Raw genomic sequence first — 18,460 nt, forward strand, 5'->3', positions numbered from 1 at the left:
GAGACATACTGTTGGGTCCATAACCCTGTAAATTTACCCCTTTTGATATTAGAAAACATAAATCTTCAATCAAATAATTAAGCACCTCTCAATTTTTCATTCTATTTTTTTCAAGTCAAAATCGGACATTTCTATTAGAAATTTTCTAATAACTAATAAATATTTTGTTGAATCTAGAGTGGCATTGTGAGTTGAAGTAAATTAGTTTGCTCTTGGATTAAATATTCCTGTCTTATAACTAAAATACACTGTTGAGACTTTTTTACTATTATCAAGTAATTATTCTCTAGCGTCTATAGGGAGAGGATCGTTTTGTTGAATTTAATAAATTTGTCTTCATAAAAAGAATTTTGTCTGTTTCTAAGCAATCTGATTTAACCGTGTGGCTTGTATATTTAAATGAAATTGTTCACATATAGCACGACACGATTAACTGTCGTTCACGATTTTTTATCGTTACAACGACAAACTGCTAGGACGACAGTCGTCAGACGATAAAAAAACGTCACGATAAAAACGTGACGACAGATTGTCGCAGCTCCTATTGTCGTCACGTTTTATTTATCGCTGTCCGCACGTATTTTGCTCCCTGCCCTCCCCTCTCGTATCCCGCGCCCTCTGCTCGCTTTGCAATAGCGTAGGGTCGTAGCCAGAGATGGGCAAGGAGGCTGTCGTGAAACGATAAATTGTCATCACGATTTAGTGGGAACAGCTAGTCACGACAGTCGTTCAACGATAAAAAATCGTCCTCGACAGATAGTCGTGACATGGGAACAGGCTAGACACGACAGTCGTCCAACGATAATAAAACGTGACTTATACGGCGCCGTAAAAGCGCATAATCTGCGCATATATGCCTACAAGTGACCCCTCAGTGGTGCTAAAGAGCAACAACTACCAGTGGTAGGCTTCGGCCGTGTCTTGTACCACCCTCCCGACGCAGTCGAGTCGCCAAATGGTTTATCCGTGTTGGGAGTTGCCATTAGGAGGTCGGGTCTGAACAGTTGCATGCGTCCAACGACGAATAGTAGCTGCTTGTACTGCCACACTGCGCACTCGGTTCTATTGGCTAGCGGGATCCGAAGCACGGTGCACCGCTGGCCGACGACGGTGGGATGTTTGGGGCCCAAGTAGCGGGAAAGCCACCTGTGAAAGGCTACCCCGCCACCCAGCGAAAAATCCCGGCCGGTTGGCGACAGGAGGGTAGGACCAGGTAGCCATCTCCGGGGGATTCCAAATTTTGTGCGTAATTCGCTGTAAGTGTACACATGCGAGCGGCCAACACGCGCTCAACGCCGCGCTAATACCGGTCACTTGTCAAAGCGCGCTTTGAGATCATTTGTTCGCTATACCGTTCACGTGAGCGCGAGTTTTCGACGCGGTGAGATGTGTTTTGCATACTGTTAATACTTTACTATTAAGGATTCAGCTACTTAATAAAATAAAATGACATGAAAAACCTTTTGGAGCGTGTATTCCAATTTGACTACAGTGAAAGGTAATACATGTGAGCACGCTTAGCTACAAGAGCGGAATGAATCGAGTGAGGGGCGCGCGTGCGGCCCAGTGGCGCCGGAGTTCTTTTGTGTTAACACATACCTTAATGTAATTATGAGTTTTTCTTCTGGTGAAATGCAATATCGCACAGCGTTTTCATCTGCCATGAGTTCATCATCTACGAGAGCTAGTAAAGCATGAAATGACTTTGTTGACATCCTGAAGTAATTAAAAAATTTGGGTTCATATAGTCTGAGTTTAGGATACAAAGTTATGAAGTGACTTTCACGGAACCTGGATAATAAAATAGGATGGACCCAATATTTCCGTCTCCTGTTGCGTTGCTGTCTCTGTCTTCGATATAAAATCCACAAACACGTAGCTGTTTCCACGTCCATGTTCGACAATGCCGAACTTGCACTGAAACAGTGGCAACGCACGCTCAACGCCCGAAAAGCGCCCGCCATGTGTACAATATTCAAAAATGTAATGGGCGTTGAACGCTTGTCATGTGAGCATACCCTTAGATTAACGTTTTACACTTTATTATGTAAGAGTATATTATGTATAAGTAGTATTGTTTTAATGAATAATGGGTGCATGGAAGAATTCCCGCACAACTTATCATTTTACACACGTGTGACGAACGCTAAGCAACAATCGGAGAGTTTATATTACGCCGATGGGCAAATCCTTTCATCATGATGGCAAGCGTATTGTGTATATGCCATGGATATGATAAGAATAAATATTTTTTTCACTTCTCATACTTTTAAAGTTTGTATTTATGCTGGGTGTAGGCTGCATAAAATAGGATTTTATGCTCTAGTGCATAAAATAAAAAAACCATAATATTTAATATGTCTAATTGTTGTAATTTTACATTCAATTTTAATGAAATAATCGTTTATTTGTAATATTGCTGTTTAATCTCCTCGCAATCGAAGTGAAAAGCAGAGTGTATAACTCGTGGGTAAAATGACGCGTTTTATGCACTTGTTGTACAATATACTATACTTAATCGTTTCTTTAATTTTTGCTTACAGATAACTTCTACATTTAGTCCCCCTCGTTGGTCCAGACTGAAAACCAGCGCCTTTGGGAACCTAGGCATACAGAGTTAGCGTCTTTTCACTACTCCAACAAAACGTTTTATTTTTACATTTGCGTCATACTAGTGTATTTAGTATTTATTTATCTATCTTTTCTACTCTCAAGAATATTTATCTCTGTACCACACAATTCTGAGAAATACAACAATGCTCCAGTAAAGTTGCACTGACAAAAACTTGTACAGACAATAGTAGTTTGGATTAAAAGGCTTAAAAGATCCCGAAGCTACCGTTCTTCTTGTTTCGTTCGATGAATTACGTGTAATGACTATAGTTTGTTTTTCATTATCGACGTTAATATTATTTTTATATAAACGTGTTAGAACTTTTAGTAATAAGAATATTATAATTTTAGTATATTCGGCTGTTTCTATGCCTACCTATGTATATGGTGGGTGCTATCATAGGCAGGGTGCTATTACCTATTGTATGCCAAACTGTAGTTGTGTCGTTGTAAGTAGCTTAGCTCGTTCCCCATTGTAGTTTGCTGGGAGGTTATATTTATGACGTTATGTATGATGTAATAGTTATCGCTTATTTAGCACACATTCATACTTCGCAAGAATCCTATAAATTAAAAATAGGTACAGCGATGAACTACGCGTCTTTTCTTCACGATCGAGTACGTTGTAACGAGTAGTTCACAAAACAAATAGTTTACTTATATGACTTGGTCTATTTAAATTTGTTGGCAGGTCAATGATTTAAACAAATTAAAAAGTACTGAACGGCAAAAGCTAGGCAAAAGACAATGATCAAAGTTAGATGTCATTGTGCTTGACTAGTTTACAATTTAACATTTTTGAGCAAATTTTTTTGTTTTCCATCCTAAGATTCAAAGTAAATTCAATTTGTCAATATCTAACGCCTGACACATTTATATCTACTCTGATGATTACTAAGTACTATAAAAACGGAATTAAAATTTGCTCGTCCTATTATGTTAGGCGCTGCAGTCCACTTTTATTTTCATAACTATGATAAAGTACCCACGCAGTGTTTTTAATATTATGATCTAGGTGACCTTTCTCATAAATCTTGCACCCCTAATTAAAGACTGCCTCAATGTAGGCACATCTAATTTGTCGGAAAAGCGTACATTTGTCGCAGTGACGCCTCGTTAACTATAGCTTGGACACCAGAAGGCAATTTCCTCTTACTTATCACCCTAATACCTTATAGGAAATAGGGCATGATATGGCTGTTTATTTCAATAACTGAATTTTGAGAATGATTTCATCACGTGTTCTTATAATATACAGCATCAATTAGTAACTTCGTAATTAACAGTAATGTGATTATGTAAATGACTTACTAAATTTAAATGTAGTACTAAATGGCTTGACATACTAGTACCAACACAAAGTAGTGTAACAGATTTCTTGAAAAATATAGAACCACCAGCATTATTTACGAACATATATGTTACATTGATCAAATTGAAAAATATTATATGAAACTTGAAACACTTCCCATATGCATAATTAAGTATTTATTGCACAAATAAATTAATTCTTACAATTTTCACTGTACAAAATCCATTATAGTTATAATACTAACTTAATTTACTTAATTAAATAAATTGTATTTAACAGACATTTATAACTGCCTCCATGGCCGAACGGTTACCATGCCGACTGCCGCAGAGGTCCCAGGTTCGATTCCCAGGCCTGGAAAAATATTTGTGTGGCCTACATTTATTTCTCTAATGAGTTTTGGTATAATTTGTGGTTGTCTATGTGTGTGTTCATGGCACCCGCGACAAAGAGCGGAACTATGTTGAGTGTGTGCATTATTATTATTATAATATCATATTTATATTATCTATCGAAATACACTCTTAATCATCAAGTACAGCTAATGCCATTTCTTTAGAGATATTATCAGACATAGTATTACTCTCAACCTCTTGTTCGTCACTAGACCACCAACTTTCATCATCGTCTTGAATAAAACATAAAAACAAATCGTCCTCATATGTAGGGAAATAATATTCTGGTTGATCCCATTTCTCCTTTGGCAAAGCCCAGTGTTTCATTTCTTTTAAATGCTTTTCTAAATTCTTTGAATCGTCAAACTTTACTTCACATGAAAAACACTGTTTTAAATGCACTTGACGTCTTATGTAGTTGACAATTTTAATTTTATGATAAAAATCTAAGCCTACTGTAGCTTTTGTAAAGAAGAATTCATGCTGGCGTTCCATATGATCTAGAACATTTTCATATTCCATTTCTGTATGGTCACAAACAAGACAAGTTATTAGAGGACCATTTGCTTCTGTCCATTCCGACCATTCTGGATCACTGTCTACATTACAATCATTTTCATAATCCTCCTGTTTAGGTTTCACTTGACTGTGATTATGATTTTTGGTATAATTTTTATAGTTTAACTTAGGCTTAGGTTTATCTGTTTGTTTATCACCTATGTAATTAACTAGAAAAAACTTATCATATTCCTTATTATCTGGATTAATTCTCTTATGACCTTTCTTTCTCATATGTTCTTTTAAGATGGTACGGTCTTTGAAATATCCTTCACAAAATATGCATTGAAGTTTTTCTAATTTTATTGCAAGTGCGTTTATTAAATCATCAATTAATATTAAATTGTCTGGTTTCGCAATGTGAAAGTTGTGTTTTTCATATAAATGTTTCAAATAATCACCTCTGGAGGTAGTCGACATGTGACGGCAAAATAAACATTCTCGGATGTAGTTTTTGTCTTCCCGTTCAAACTGCTGGCGTTCTAAAAGTTTTTCTAATTTTGTTTGTTGAAGATTTGAACGTAGTTCTTTATCTTCTGGTAGAACATCACTGAGCAGAAAATATTCTTCATTTTTTGACTTAGTACCATCAGGTTTACTGTCTAATAACATTGTTGTGCAGTAGAAAGGCAGGCTGTTATCTGAAACAAAGAAAAACTTTATGTAGATTTTACACATTTTATTGTGTTTCTTAACATACATTGTAACAACATTACAGAGACCAAGAGTCGCATATCAACTTCAACATATTGCTTGTTTCAATGGCACAATGCTATAACAATATTTAATTGAAGGTACTTTTAGATTGGTGAAGATTCAATCATAGGCCAGAGGCATGTCTTTTTTCTTTTTAAGAATACAAGTACGCATTTCACCTCTATCTCAACTGATGGAAAGTGACAAGGGAGCATATACCTAAGTAATGCCTCTCGCCTTGAAAACGCCCAAGTTGTAGCATTCAGGGAATAAGTCTGCAGGCAGCGAACTGGTTTTTCTTGTATTGACTTAGTACACTTATTTACACATGAAATACCTATAGTTCCTTTGTTTTGTATTGTGGAGATAAATAAAGATATTTTTATTATTATCATCATCTGGTTTTTCTGCCTTTTTCGCAGCCTGATGGCTGGTTTTTACTGTGTTAATACACCGAAATTAAGTAAATACAGTATGTGTATCTACGTGGAGAGTGCACAATAAGAATCTACTTCGTCCTCTTCCATTTACATTATTATTTATCTATCTATTTTAAACTCGTCTCTGTAAAAGATATTATTATTGTTATAGTGGGACTGAGATTTTAGTAAAGAAGGATGGCGTCATCCCGTATATTTTGTGACCCAGTGTTTTTGACGACGTGCATTAAGGAGACCTATCACTACTTGTGATTCATTATCAAAGCATCAAAAAAGCTAATTGAGTACTGCCTGTAAGCTGGAGTTATAAAGTTGATATAGGTTATGTTTCTAACATTGTCTTGTATTTCGCTTCAGATGTTTGTTCACAGTAGCAGAAAACAACTAGTTTTCAGTTTTTCAGTTTCCTAAAAATAATAAAGAACTTCCTGAATATTCCTAAATCTGCCAAACTGCCACATTTAATAAAACTTATCATGTTCTGCAGCAATGAAAATGAATAAAAATTAAATCTGCCCACATGGCAGAAATCTGCCACAAATGGTCACACTATTCTCAATATCAATGTAATATTGACATTGGCAGGTCTCTTGTCAAAACGTTCCTTTGCAATGTTCATTATCTCTAATTTAAATATTGTCTAAATATTTTTGTCACATTGTTTTATTTTTTGCTTTATGTCCATTACTGTTTAATTGATTATTTCATTAGGTATTCTATAGCTTTAATGTTTTTGTGTGTGCTATAAAATAATGAATACTTCAAGTAGGCAAACATTCAATCATGCTTAAAATGAAACATACATACATGATTACCTAATCTATGGTCCAACTGAATCAAGAACGTAGTGTTCTTGCATCAATTCTAAAATATAAGGTTTTACAATTTTTTTATTCCGGACTTCTAAAAAAACACAAAAATATATTGACAGCTAGGCATAAACTAAAACGCAAAATTATACTAGCAAAGTCCATGAACGGCTCTTTGACGTTATTGTGGCAACTTTTGCCATCCTTGTTTAATGTTCACATAACTTTTTAAAGGTTCACATAATTTTTTTTCTTTATGATACGGTATGGTGTTTGGTTTGATTCTGCAGCTCAACTTAGTAGTGCCTATTTTACATATAGTGGGTTCAGGGACTTATACCATCTGAGAGGTAGGTCTCATAAACTTAACAATAATTCCACCTTTAGAGTTTAGTATTGGAGAAGATATATTATAGTAAATATACAGAAATGTAATGTGTGTGTCTGTGTGTTGTATTAATATATGGTTGATGATGGTTGAGTTAGAATAATATAGAGGTGGAAACATTATCCATAATGACAAATAACATCTCAAGATAAACCGATAAATATATATCATAAGTTACTCAGTGTCGCCAATATGTAATTCAAGAAACTAATTCAATATTGGTGTGGTTTATGATATATCATTATTTGTGTAACAGACGTGGAAGAATTTCATACAGTAAATACTATTTATATAGGCAATTATAGTAAATTAACTTTGATTTTACATCCCACAGTGTAAGAGAACTAACCTTTAAATCTAAGCCTCCAATATCTTAAATATCCAGTCAAATCTGCTATCTGGTTCACATCAGCTATCACCAGCCTGTGTTTCATAAATAAATGTGTTAAAAATTGCTTCTCTGATTCCGGTAGTATGAATTTTTCTTCACACAAAATACAGGCGCACTCCTCAGTTTCATTACTCTTAAAAATTGTCGGGTTTTCGTTCTTTTGGTGGAGAGTAAGTGGTCCGAAGAACTGTTTTTCATTTTCAGACATGATTATATTAAATAGTCAAGTTTATATATTAAAATTAGTGTTTTTTAATAGAAAATACGAAGAAAAACGAATTGTGCTACACCAATTGACATTGACACTGTCAATTTGACAAGTTTTTTTCCCTTCGTTCCGTTTAGAACAGGCGAAGGTCAGAGACCATACTGCCTACGTAGTCATTAGTTTCTTTTTTCTTCAGTTGAACTTTAGCGCACGTCGTCGACGTACTCTTTGATATAATGTCCTGTCCACATGGCGTGCCGTCCATTTAACAAACTGTCGTTGTAATGACCAATCGATTTTGCGACTTTCGATCTGTGAATCGGAACCCCGATTCAAAACTCTTCGATATTTTAACCGAATCGATTCTATTGGATATCGTTCTTGAGTCGAAGGGCGCTTTTCGAGATTGGGATACGATATCGTTATCCAACAACGTTTACGGAGTTGGTTGGTGAACTAGATTTTAGGAAAAATGAAATTCCTTTTATATACATTTTTAAGACATTATAGGCCTAAAATATAGAAATGCATTAGTTTTGCATTGAAATAAATTAATAAAATTTAATAAAATCCAGACTTTATCTAAAATAATAAGAAATTTCCGTATTACATTCTTGCTTTGTAAACAATAGGACGTTCGGTAACTTTCATTCGATCACTGTGTTCTGAATACCGATTTAGCCTTTGCCGGTCGAGAAATTCGAGTAATCGTACGGGTGTGACGTCATTTCGATTCGGTTTCGAATACGACAGTTTGAGGTCGGGTGTTGTGAATAAAAATGAAAAGAAATTCGGTGGACAACTGAGTCAACGCAAGGTTTTGAATCCACCCCCTGACCCGGTATCGGGTCTATGAGTATGTATCAAATGTATTGTATGTCTGTTGTATCTAAAAATGTTAAATTATTTAAAGCCGATTCTATTTGTATTACTTTTAATAAACAAAATCCAAACTCCATTGTATTTGGGTGAATATTGCGCGATGCGACGGAAATGGCTGAGCCGGCTGTCTGTCCGGGCGCCAGGTGGGAATGTAAAAATAAAAAAAAAGTAATTACTGGCCCAGTGATGCATGAGAAAAATATATCGCTTAGATTTGCTGTTCTGTTACAAATGTACGCGCAAGTATGATGAAAAACAGATTTTTTTCACATGAAAAGCCATTATGAAAATCCCATGGCATTTGCTTGTGCTTTCCAACAAATCGAACCATGAAGTTAATACTCAACGACATTATATTCAACTAGCCGCTTCACAAAACAGCGTTTCATAATACTGAGACTAGCCTGTTTGTAATGCAGCGTATTAAACAATTTTATTGGGATACTAATATACATACAAGTAGGTACCTGCAACTGACGTACGTTTTACATAATGAGTCCTCATCAAGATATAAAAATGTAAATATTTATGTTATTCACCGCTATTAACCCAAAGTTGAAAAATTATCATGGTTATTAATCGATACTTAATATGTTCTACTAATTGTTTAAGTATTATCTATCCTTAATTAAGGTTATGTAAACATACAATGTATCACTATTTGCGATAGTCTGGCGCATATATGTAAATAAAAGGTTATTTAATAAGTTCATGTATTAAATTCAGGTTAAAGTTTTATACAGAATAAATTTATCTTTATCTTATCTTTATTAAAGGTACAGTTCGTTGCAAAAATCAAGCCTCATTGGTATAATCTGGTATAATGTATACCTACCTAATAACAGTCAAAGATAATGTTAATGTGAAAACGTTAAAACTTAAAACAGACTAATTGCGAAACAGATCCACACATAAAATCATGACTGACGAAGATAAAGTACTATGCCAAATTATTACCTATTTAATGCAATTTCATTACTAACTTATCCTTAAATGCGTTGCAATTTATTATCTCGTACATACAGTGTAGTGCCACCAGGATTTTATGCACACTATTGTTATTTTACGCTATAGTAACATATAGTTTGTCGCTTTTTTATATTCTTTTATATATATATGTACAGATGTAAGATGTAAACGTCATCGAGCTCATCCTCCGTTACTGCTAGAACTTCTAGATATTGAGATACCGCCTTTATCTGAAAAATCTGTAACCAAACGTAATTTTAAAAAGGCAAACTATACGACGATTAACAGTTTTTTGAGTCAGCTTAATTGGGATTCTATATTACCACACAATGATCCGGAAACAGCCACAAACAAATTGTATGATATTCTTAAAGACTGCATAGATAGGTATGTACCTTCGTCTTGCATAAGTCCTAATAAATCTATCTATTCAATATGGTATAATAAGCAATTGATTCGTTTAAATAATGAGAAAATGAAAGCTCACGCTAGATGGAAGGAATATAACAGTCCACTAGATTATGACGAATTTCTCTCCTACGCAATAGACAACGTAAAGTACATGAAGCGTGCTATAATACATACATATATAACACCGAATAAGCTATAAAATCTACACCTAAAGCTTTCTGGAGACATGTTAAGTCTATGCGCGGAGGGTCTAATTACCCGCAGACGGTTACACACGGGCAGTTATGTTATAGGGAGGGTAATGATATATGTAATGCATTTAATAATTTTTTCCATAGTGTATTTGTTGAACCTTCTTCCTATAATGCTTCTTCGCAGCTGAAAGATATCGGCGGTGACACAATATCTAATTTAGTTATCCAATCGACTGTCATTGAGATGCGATTAAGAAATTAGACGTTTCAAAAGGCCCCGGATACGACGGAATCCCTCCGATTTTTTGGATGAATTTGTATTATATTTAATATTCTCTCTGATGTGTGTTTCCATCAGTTTGGAAAAGAGGTCATATTATGCCGTTTCATAAAAGTGGATGTAGAATTAAGGTTAAAAATTACCGTGGCATTAAGATCCTTTGTACTATTGGAAAATTATTTGAGAAACTGGTATACGACGCTTTTATCCTATAATAATCGTTGGCATTCCTGATAGTCAGCATGGTTTTATAAAGAAACGCTCCACAGTTACTAATATGACGTGCTTTACTGATTATGTTCTAAAGAATATGGATCATGGCGGACAGGTTGATGTGATCAACACTGATTTTGAGAAGGCTTTCGATCGCGTAGATCACATCATCCTCCTTAATATTCCCCTATAAATTCTCCTTTATTCCAAACTCTTGGAATAAAGGGGAATTTGCTTAGATGGACGGAATCTTATTTAAGCAATCGCTCACAAGCGGTTGTTTTAGGTGTTTACAGATCGGACTTCGTGACAATACTTAGTGGGGTGCCTCAAGGTTCTCAACTGGGGCCACTGTTCTACAACGCGTACATATATGATATTGGTAATTACATTATTTATTCTACACATTTATTGTGATATTACAGCAAAAAATTTTTTTTGTGTAGTAAAAGCTTACAACACGACTTATACCATTATTACAAAATTAATAAAATAAACATTAATATTAAAAAGCGTCAATGCGTACGTTTTACTCGGAAGCTGAAACCTATTATCTACTCGTATAACTTTAACGGTGTGCCAATCAACAACTCTTCGGAAGTTCGTGACTTAGGCGTAGTTCTATATCATAAAATGGTACCATCTAATCATATTGATTCCATACTCTACGTTCTACGCTCGTGAAAACCATTTAAAAATATGTTTACTTTAAAGTCCGTTTATTTTGCATATGTTCGCAGTGTTTTGGAATACGCGAGTTCGATCTGGTCACCGCAATATACTAATCGTTTAGAAAAAGTGCAAAAAATTTTTGTTTAGCATCTCAATTATCGTTCTCGTAAGTCGTTTGATTTGCACCAAGAATCGTGCCGAAATCATAATATTCTCAGCCTTGTAGATAGGCGTAAGTTGCTAGATATGTGTTTGTTGCATGACATTGTGATGGTCATATTGATTGTGCGGAGCTTGTGGCTGGTATCACATACCGCATGCCGGTGCGTCACACACGTCGACGCTCTTATTTTATATACCACCGTGCTCAACAAACTACGCTATGAACAGTCTGCTGACTCTTCTTGCTAAACCGTATAATTCACGTTTTAGTGAGCACGATGTTTTTTGTCAATCTAAGATAATATTTAAAAAAGGAATCATTAGCTCGCATTGAGTAATACCAGTGAATAGTCCTATATTTACTTACTTATTTTGGATATATCGATTATTATTTATATCGTATGTCGCCATTGACTTACAGTCAATGTATGTCGCAGTAGTAATGGTTTCAATTTAAATTCAAAGCTATACATATTGAAATAAAGTTAACATTTTATTAAAGTAGGTTCATATTTATATTTATTTAGTTTATAATAATGTGTACAATTATATACACACAGACACATTATCTTTCTCTCTAAAACACACACACACACACACACACACGCGTACGCACGCACGCACGAACGCACGTGCGCACGAACCAGCGTAACTTACGAATTTTTCTATGTGCTTGTTGTAGATATTTGATTTCGTTTTTTTGGAATCGATGGAATTTTTTCTAAGTGTTCGATCTTTGTATTAATAATTATAACAAAGTCAAAGTCAAAGATAATTTATTCTAAAAATAAAATAAATTTACACTTGAAAACGTCACATTTAAGCTACTGGTCGTTTACTACGCTGACTTCCCTCAGAAGAACGAGCAAGAAACTCTAGGGATTGCTCTTTTCAAATACTTTAAATGCTATGGAATACACTTTGAATCAAATTTGTGTATTCTGGAGCCGTGTCGTCTTTCCATACATCTTGATCTAACACGTAGTTTTCTATTTTGTAATATGACTTTTCAATCAAAATATTTAACCGACTTCAAAAAAGGAGGAGGTTCTCAATTCGATTGTATGTTTTTTTTGTATGTATTTTACGCGATAACTCCGGTATTTGTGAACCGATTTTGATGATTCTTTTTTTGTTGGACAGAGGGTACCTCCATAGAACCACTAAGGAGGTACCCATTTAATATTGAAGAAAATCATTTATTCATTTTTATTAATAGCGCCTACATTTTATTATAAAGAGCAATTATTTGAATGGTTGACTTTGCTATTCTCCAATTCAAGGCGTTTTTCTCTCCATATAGTTTGAGTAGTGAGAACCGATTTTTATTATCTCCTGTGTCAAGTTCCGTATAGTGGCGAATTAGGGGATGAATCCGGGTTTGCGCACTCTCCCGTAATCAATTTCAATAAAACTTGGCAAATAAATGTAAATCCAGGTACTTTTGAGGTCGATTTTCTTAGTACTTTGTACTGAGATTATTATAAATAGCACCTAAATTTTATTATAAGGAGCAATTGTTTTAATGGTTGATTTTGCTATTCTCCAATTCAAGGCGTTTTTCTCTCTCAATATACTTTGAGTAATGATAACCGATTTTTATTATCTCCTGTGTCAAGTTCCGTGTAGTGGCGAAGTAGGGGATGAATCCGGGTTTGCGCACTTTCTGGTAACCGATTTCAGTAAAACTTGGCAAATAAATGTAATTCCACGTACTTTTGAGGTCGATTTTTTATTTTAATGTAGTTTTTAAACTTAGGAAGTGATAATCTTAATAAATGCTCCGTAATCTTATTGTAAAAACGTATACAGTTCCCCATAAAAGGGTCGTTACCTTGGTTACACGAAATCGGTGATACCATGAGTTTGGATTTAGCTCTAAGGTTAATATTATGCATATCTTCTTTCTTATTGAAATTATGTATATTTTTACGGGCATATAAAATATTTGAGTAAATGTACTGTGATGCCACAGTCATGATACCAGTCTCCTTAAACTTTTCTCTGAGCGAAACCCGAGAGCCTAGATGGTACGAATGGAACGAATCGCTCGTTTTTGCAATACAAATATGGTTTGAATACTTGCCGCTTTACCCCACATGAGAATCCTGTAGGACATTATACTCTGGAAATAACCAAAGTAAACTAGTCTAGCAGTACTAACATCGGTAAGCTCACGCATTCTGCGGACTCACGTATGCAGCGGAGCTTAATCTGCTGGCCAGGGAAGATATTGTGGAAACCATTGAAGTTTACTATCTACGCTTGGACTGGTCGATTTTACGTAAGGAAATTCAAATTTAACACATTTTGTCTGAACGATCTTGAAATCATTTATGTGAATACCCGCTACGACGTTTGGTATAAATAAAAGCAATAAAATAATCTAAAAAAAACAGCTCCCTATCCAAAAACAGAAAACCAGTATTACTAATTATATAATTCATAAAATATTTAAAAGCGCAGCTGCAGCGCCACTGTCGTGATAGCCACGTGCTACTTTTGCAGTCGCAATTAGTGAACTAAAATTTACTATTTTATTAATAAGAGTCGATACTACATCAGATCAAATTCAAATTTGTCCTGTACTAATACGGTTCACGGTCATCAATCACGGTTTTAATCAGGTCGAGCCGCAGCACACTGACTTTATTTCAGAATTATTTTTTTACAAACGCAATTAAAGCCGTTTAAAAAACGTATATCGCACACTATACGTGTTCTATTTAGTTCACTTGATATAAAAAAATAATTGGTATATTTATAGTACCTATTGAATACAGCAGTTTCCTTGTAAAAGTAAAATTTCATAGTAAATGTGTGTTTTCTTCTATCATAAAAATGTTTAGGAATCGTGTTTTCACACCGTATAGTAATCAGTGTACATCCTCAATTTTACTATATACTTTTCCAAAGTACCTAATTGATTCAACACTTTCAGTGTTATCCGGAATCAACCAAAGCCATTTGAAGTTGTATAGAGTCTTAAGCGCTACACACGCGCAGCTATTGCGTCACAGTTCTACTACAGCGCTTCTACAAGCGTTTAATTTGAAGGCGGCCTTTGCTTACCAAGATTATTCACAGAATCACAAAGTCACAGAATCAGAAATTAGGAGATCCGCAAAAGAACTAGAGTAGCATAGAGTAGCATACCACACACCAGATGAACCGACGACCTTGTGGAGTTTGCAGGATGTTCAACAGTGAATATCTTTCTGCTGAAATGATGATGTTAAGTTATTGCTATTGACTTTTATCATTTTAAATTGATGTTTTATACATACCTACTCGTGAGTGACTGTACATCGATCAACTGTCGTTAGGTTACCATTACATTCAAAGTGTCAATGCTAATAGTTAATCAAATTGATTTATTTATTTATTAACAGCCTCTTTAATAAAAACATGATACAGGGCGTCAAAGTAGTTGATATCAGAGCTAAACGGCTTTGAGTTGCCTTCATACCTGTTACAATATTTATTTGCATAGATTGCATTACCTATGTAAACAAATTTTGTATTAACAGGTTTATATCGATAAATATGCATACGTCCTGAAGGATGAACTTAGGGAGGTAGTATATTATGTAATACCAATGAAAAGTTTGGGATCGGTGAAAATTTCCATGACGCCCGAATTCACTGGCTCATCTGTTGCCATGTTGCCCTTGATATCGTAATGGTCTGGAATCCACCGTAAGAGCACTTTGTTTCTCTCCTCAAGAGTATTCGTCGTGTCTAGTCTAACTGACTGCCGTCAGGTTAATTTTTGCAGTCTATGTGGCGTATATCTTGCCCTGAAAGATGGATGTATATTGCTTCAAGTTCAGTCATTAGCTAAATAGGGCTCATACACTTTATACACCATAGCCTACGGTAGGTCCTATGTTTGAGTTCAATTTTATAATTTGAATCAATTTATATTTTCTTAGTATTTTATGATCTTATATACAGATCTACTTGTGTTACCGTGTGGCATGCTGTACATAATCATGTCTTCTCAATTGTTTATAAATTGATAACAATCGAATTAATCCAATTATAATCTGTGGTGTCTACTTTTATAAACAAGCCTCCATGTTTATTAACGTAGTTATAGGTTACTTTATCGGATTTATCAAAAAATTTCCATTCCTCTTGAGCAAATAGTGCCATGTTATTTTATATAATCTTAATTGCAGTTAACAAGTATCACTGTTTTAGAACGTATATAAATACGAGATAATGAGCATTCATTAAAATCATTTAATCCTGAACTTGTACTGATACGTGTCTGTACAAATGTATAGAATAAAAAATTGAAATGGATTTCAAAGATAAAGTAATTATAATCACTGGTGCAAGTGTTGGAATCGGTGAAGCCACAGCATTAAAGCTGGCTGCATATTCCGCTAAGCTGGTACTTGTAGCAAGAAATGAAGAGAAATTAAAACAGGTGGCTTCGAAAATTGAGAAATGTAAAGGTATAAAACCACTGATCGTCAAAGCGGACTTAGAAAAAGATGAAGATGTAAAAAAAATTGTGGAGAAGACTATCGAATGCTTTGGTAAAATCGATGTATTGATTAACAACGCCGGTGCTGGAATGATAGCAGGATTGAAAGATGGGATTCTACCTTACGAGAAAATGATGAGATTGAATATACGATGCCCATATTTCCTCACCAGTCTTGTATCTCCTTACCTGATAAAATCTAAAGGTAATGTGGTGAACATTTCAAGCGTTGCTTCTACGAAAGCAGTGATTAATCTCATGCCATATTGTATATCAAAGGCTGCATTGGATATGTTTACAAAATGCGCTGCCAAAGAACTGGCAATGCACGGTGTTAGAGTTAATTCTGTGAATCCTGGTCCTACAGTATCTGAGTTTCATGATAGGTTGGGCTTGGGAGCAAAGGAAACAGAAAAATTGATGAAAGAGAGAGCCGAAGAGAGTCCTCTAAAAAAGATTGCAAAGGCCGAAGAGGTAGCGGATTTGATTATGTATCTGGCAAGTGATATGGCTTGCAGTATCACCGGCAGTGTTTACGTTATTGATAATGGTTTTTTGCTTCCTTAGACAATATTGCATTACACAATCATTTACATAATGTTACGTTACACAATGTTTATCAGTAAACTATAATAATACATGTTGTATAAATATCATTAACAATAACCTATAACACTCAACAGAGTAAGTTGTTTAGCTTAAAAAGGGAATGTTATTTTTTAATTTTAATATGGTTATTTATTTCAACTCAGTAATTAATAAATATCAGGATAATAATAAACATTTGCTTAAAATATAGATGATAAAATGGTGTAAGACGTAGTAGATAATTTGCAAAAAACTGGCAACGTTTAATCTTAATAACAATAGACTCGACTTGGATTTGAAAGTATTATTCGAATCTAAAATGATATACATATCTGTTTTCAAACAAACCAACGTTTCGGACTCTTTTCAGGTCCCATGATCACAGCTGACTTAAACTGTGTAGTGATTAATTAGTTATGTCTATTATTAAAGCAAACCACCAAATTCTGAACTTATAAATCCTAAAACATATGTAGTTTCATTTCCAAAGTGCAACACTTGAGGCCCCACGCCTAAAAAAAGGAATCTTCTTCTGTAAAGTAGGTAAAAATAAGTGGAATAAATTAATTTTATTTATCATTCCAATATTTATTAATATTTACATGACACACAATAGGAACTTAAATGGACTATTAATAAAAGCTTTTAAAATAAATGCTGCATACAATTGTACGGGCTGTACAAAATGGTCTTGTAAAACATAGTGATACGGAAAGTTTTCAGATATTTTGCTAAAGTAACGATTACATTTTTTATTAATTTGTAGCTAATTTCGAATCGAAATACGTAGTATCGATTGGCCCGCAACATATGTATACATTATGTTGACTGATTACTTCCGGACCGCAAGAGCATTCTTATCCTAGGAAGAGTTGGAATACAGGGCTATTTTTAAAATACTAACAACCTTGTAGGACTATATTTTTAACATCATCACCAACAACTTTTGTTCCATGACTTTTTGTATAACATAATAAATCTACCAAAAATAAACTTTTCAGTTTTTATTGTACTATCTGATACTTTTTAGATTTGTATTTGGCAGTAAAGTAATCACGTGCAATCGTCCTCCGCTTCGACTCCCACCCCCGTCATGGGGGTCGATTCAGAACCTTATGATAACTCAGTTGTCGACCGATTTCTTTTCATTTTTATTCGCAACACCCGAATCGAACTCAAACTGTCGTATTCGAAACCGAACCGAAATGACATCACACCCGTACGATTACTCGAACTTCTCGGCCGGCAAAGGCTACAAACGTTATTCAGAACACAGTTATCGGTAATGAAAGTAACCGATATATCGAGAGCGTCATCTGTACCGCGTCGCGCAAGCTAACAAGGTGCACCGATTTTTTACTCCAGAGCTGCGATACCTGTTGTATAAAGCTCAGGTCCGAAGCAGCATGGAGTACTGTTCGCACCTTTGGGACGGCTCTGCCAAGTACTTGCTCGATGTCCTAGATGGACTGCAGCGCTACGCCTTCCGTGTTGTCAACGATCCTCATGTAACTGAGCATGCGGAGTCGTTACAGCTTCGCAGAGATATAGCGTCTCTTAGCGTATTCTATCGCCTGTACCACGGTGAGTGCTCTGAAGAGTTATTCAACCTTATCCCTTCCTCTCCTTTCCATCAGCGGACCACCCATGCCGGACTGCGTTGCCACAGATGGACGGTCAGTTCAATACCGTCCCGCACTAAAAAGTTTGGCAATTCGTTTTTATGCCGAACCATCAAATTGTGGAACCAACTCCCGGCGCATGTATTCCCTCCCCTCTAT

The 18,460-nt window shown here is 35.1% G+C and overlaps 2 protein-coding genes across 2 annotated transcripts; one reads left to right on the forward strand and one right to left on the reverse strand.

The window, feature by feature from the left end:
- Positions 1–4,341: 4,341 nt before the first annotated feature.
- LOC113231465 (zinc finger protein 277) lies at positions 4,342–7,810 on the reverse strand. Its single transcript, XM_026465793.1, has 2 exons — positions 7,561–7,810; positions 4,342–5,519 (listed from the first exon to the last, which is right to left on the reverse strand). The coding sequence occupies exons 1-2, from the start codon at positions 7,808–7,810 to the stop codon at positions 4,450–4,452; spliced, it is 1,320 nt and encodes a 439-aa protein (XP_026321578.1). The 3' UTR covers positions 4,342–4,449.
- Positions 7,811–15,884: 8,074 nt separating this feature from the next.
- LOC113231252 (uncharacterized oxidoreductase TM_0325-like) lies at positions 15,885–18,088 on the forward strand. Its single transcript, XM_026465483.1, has one exon. The coding sequence runs from the start codon at positions 15,900–15,902 to the stop codon at positions 16,656–16,658; it is 759 nt and encodes a 252-aa protein (XP_026321268.1). The 5' UTR covers positions 15,885–15,899; the 3' UTR covers positions 16,659–18,088.
- The last annotated feature ends 372 nt before the right edge of the window (positions 18,089–18,460 follow it).

The sequence above is a fragment of the Hyposmocoma kahamanoa genome, unplaced genomic scaffold, assembly GCF_003589595.1.
Source record: "Hyposmocoma kahamanoa isolate Upper Pololo Valley unplaced genomic scaffold, ASM358959v1 65, whole genome shotgun sequence".
Classification (NCBI taxonomy): Eukaryota; Metazoa; Arthropoda; class Insecta; order Lepidoptera; family Cosmopterigidae; genus Hyposmocoma; species Hyposmocoma kahamanoa.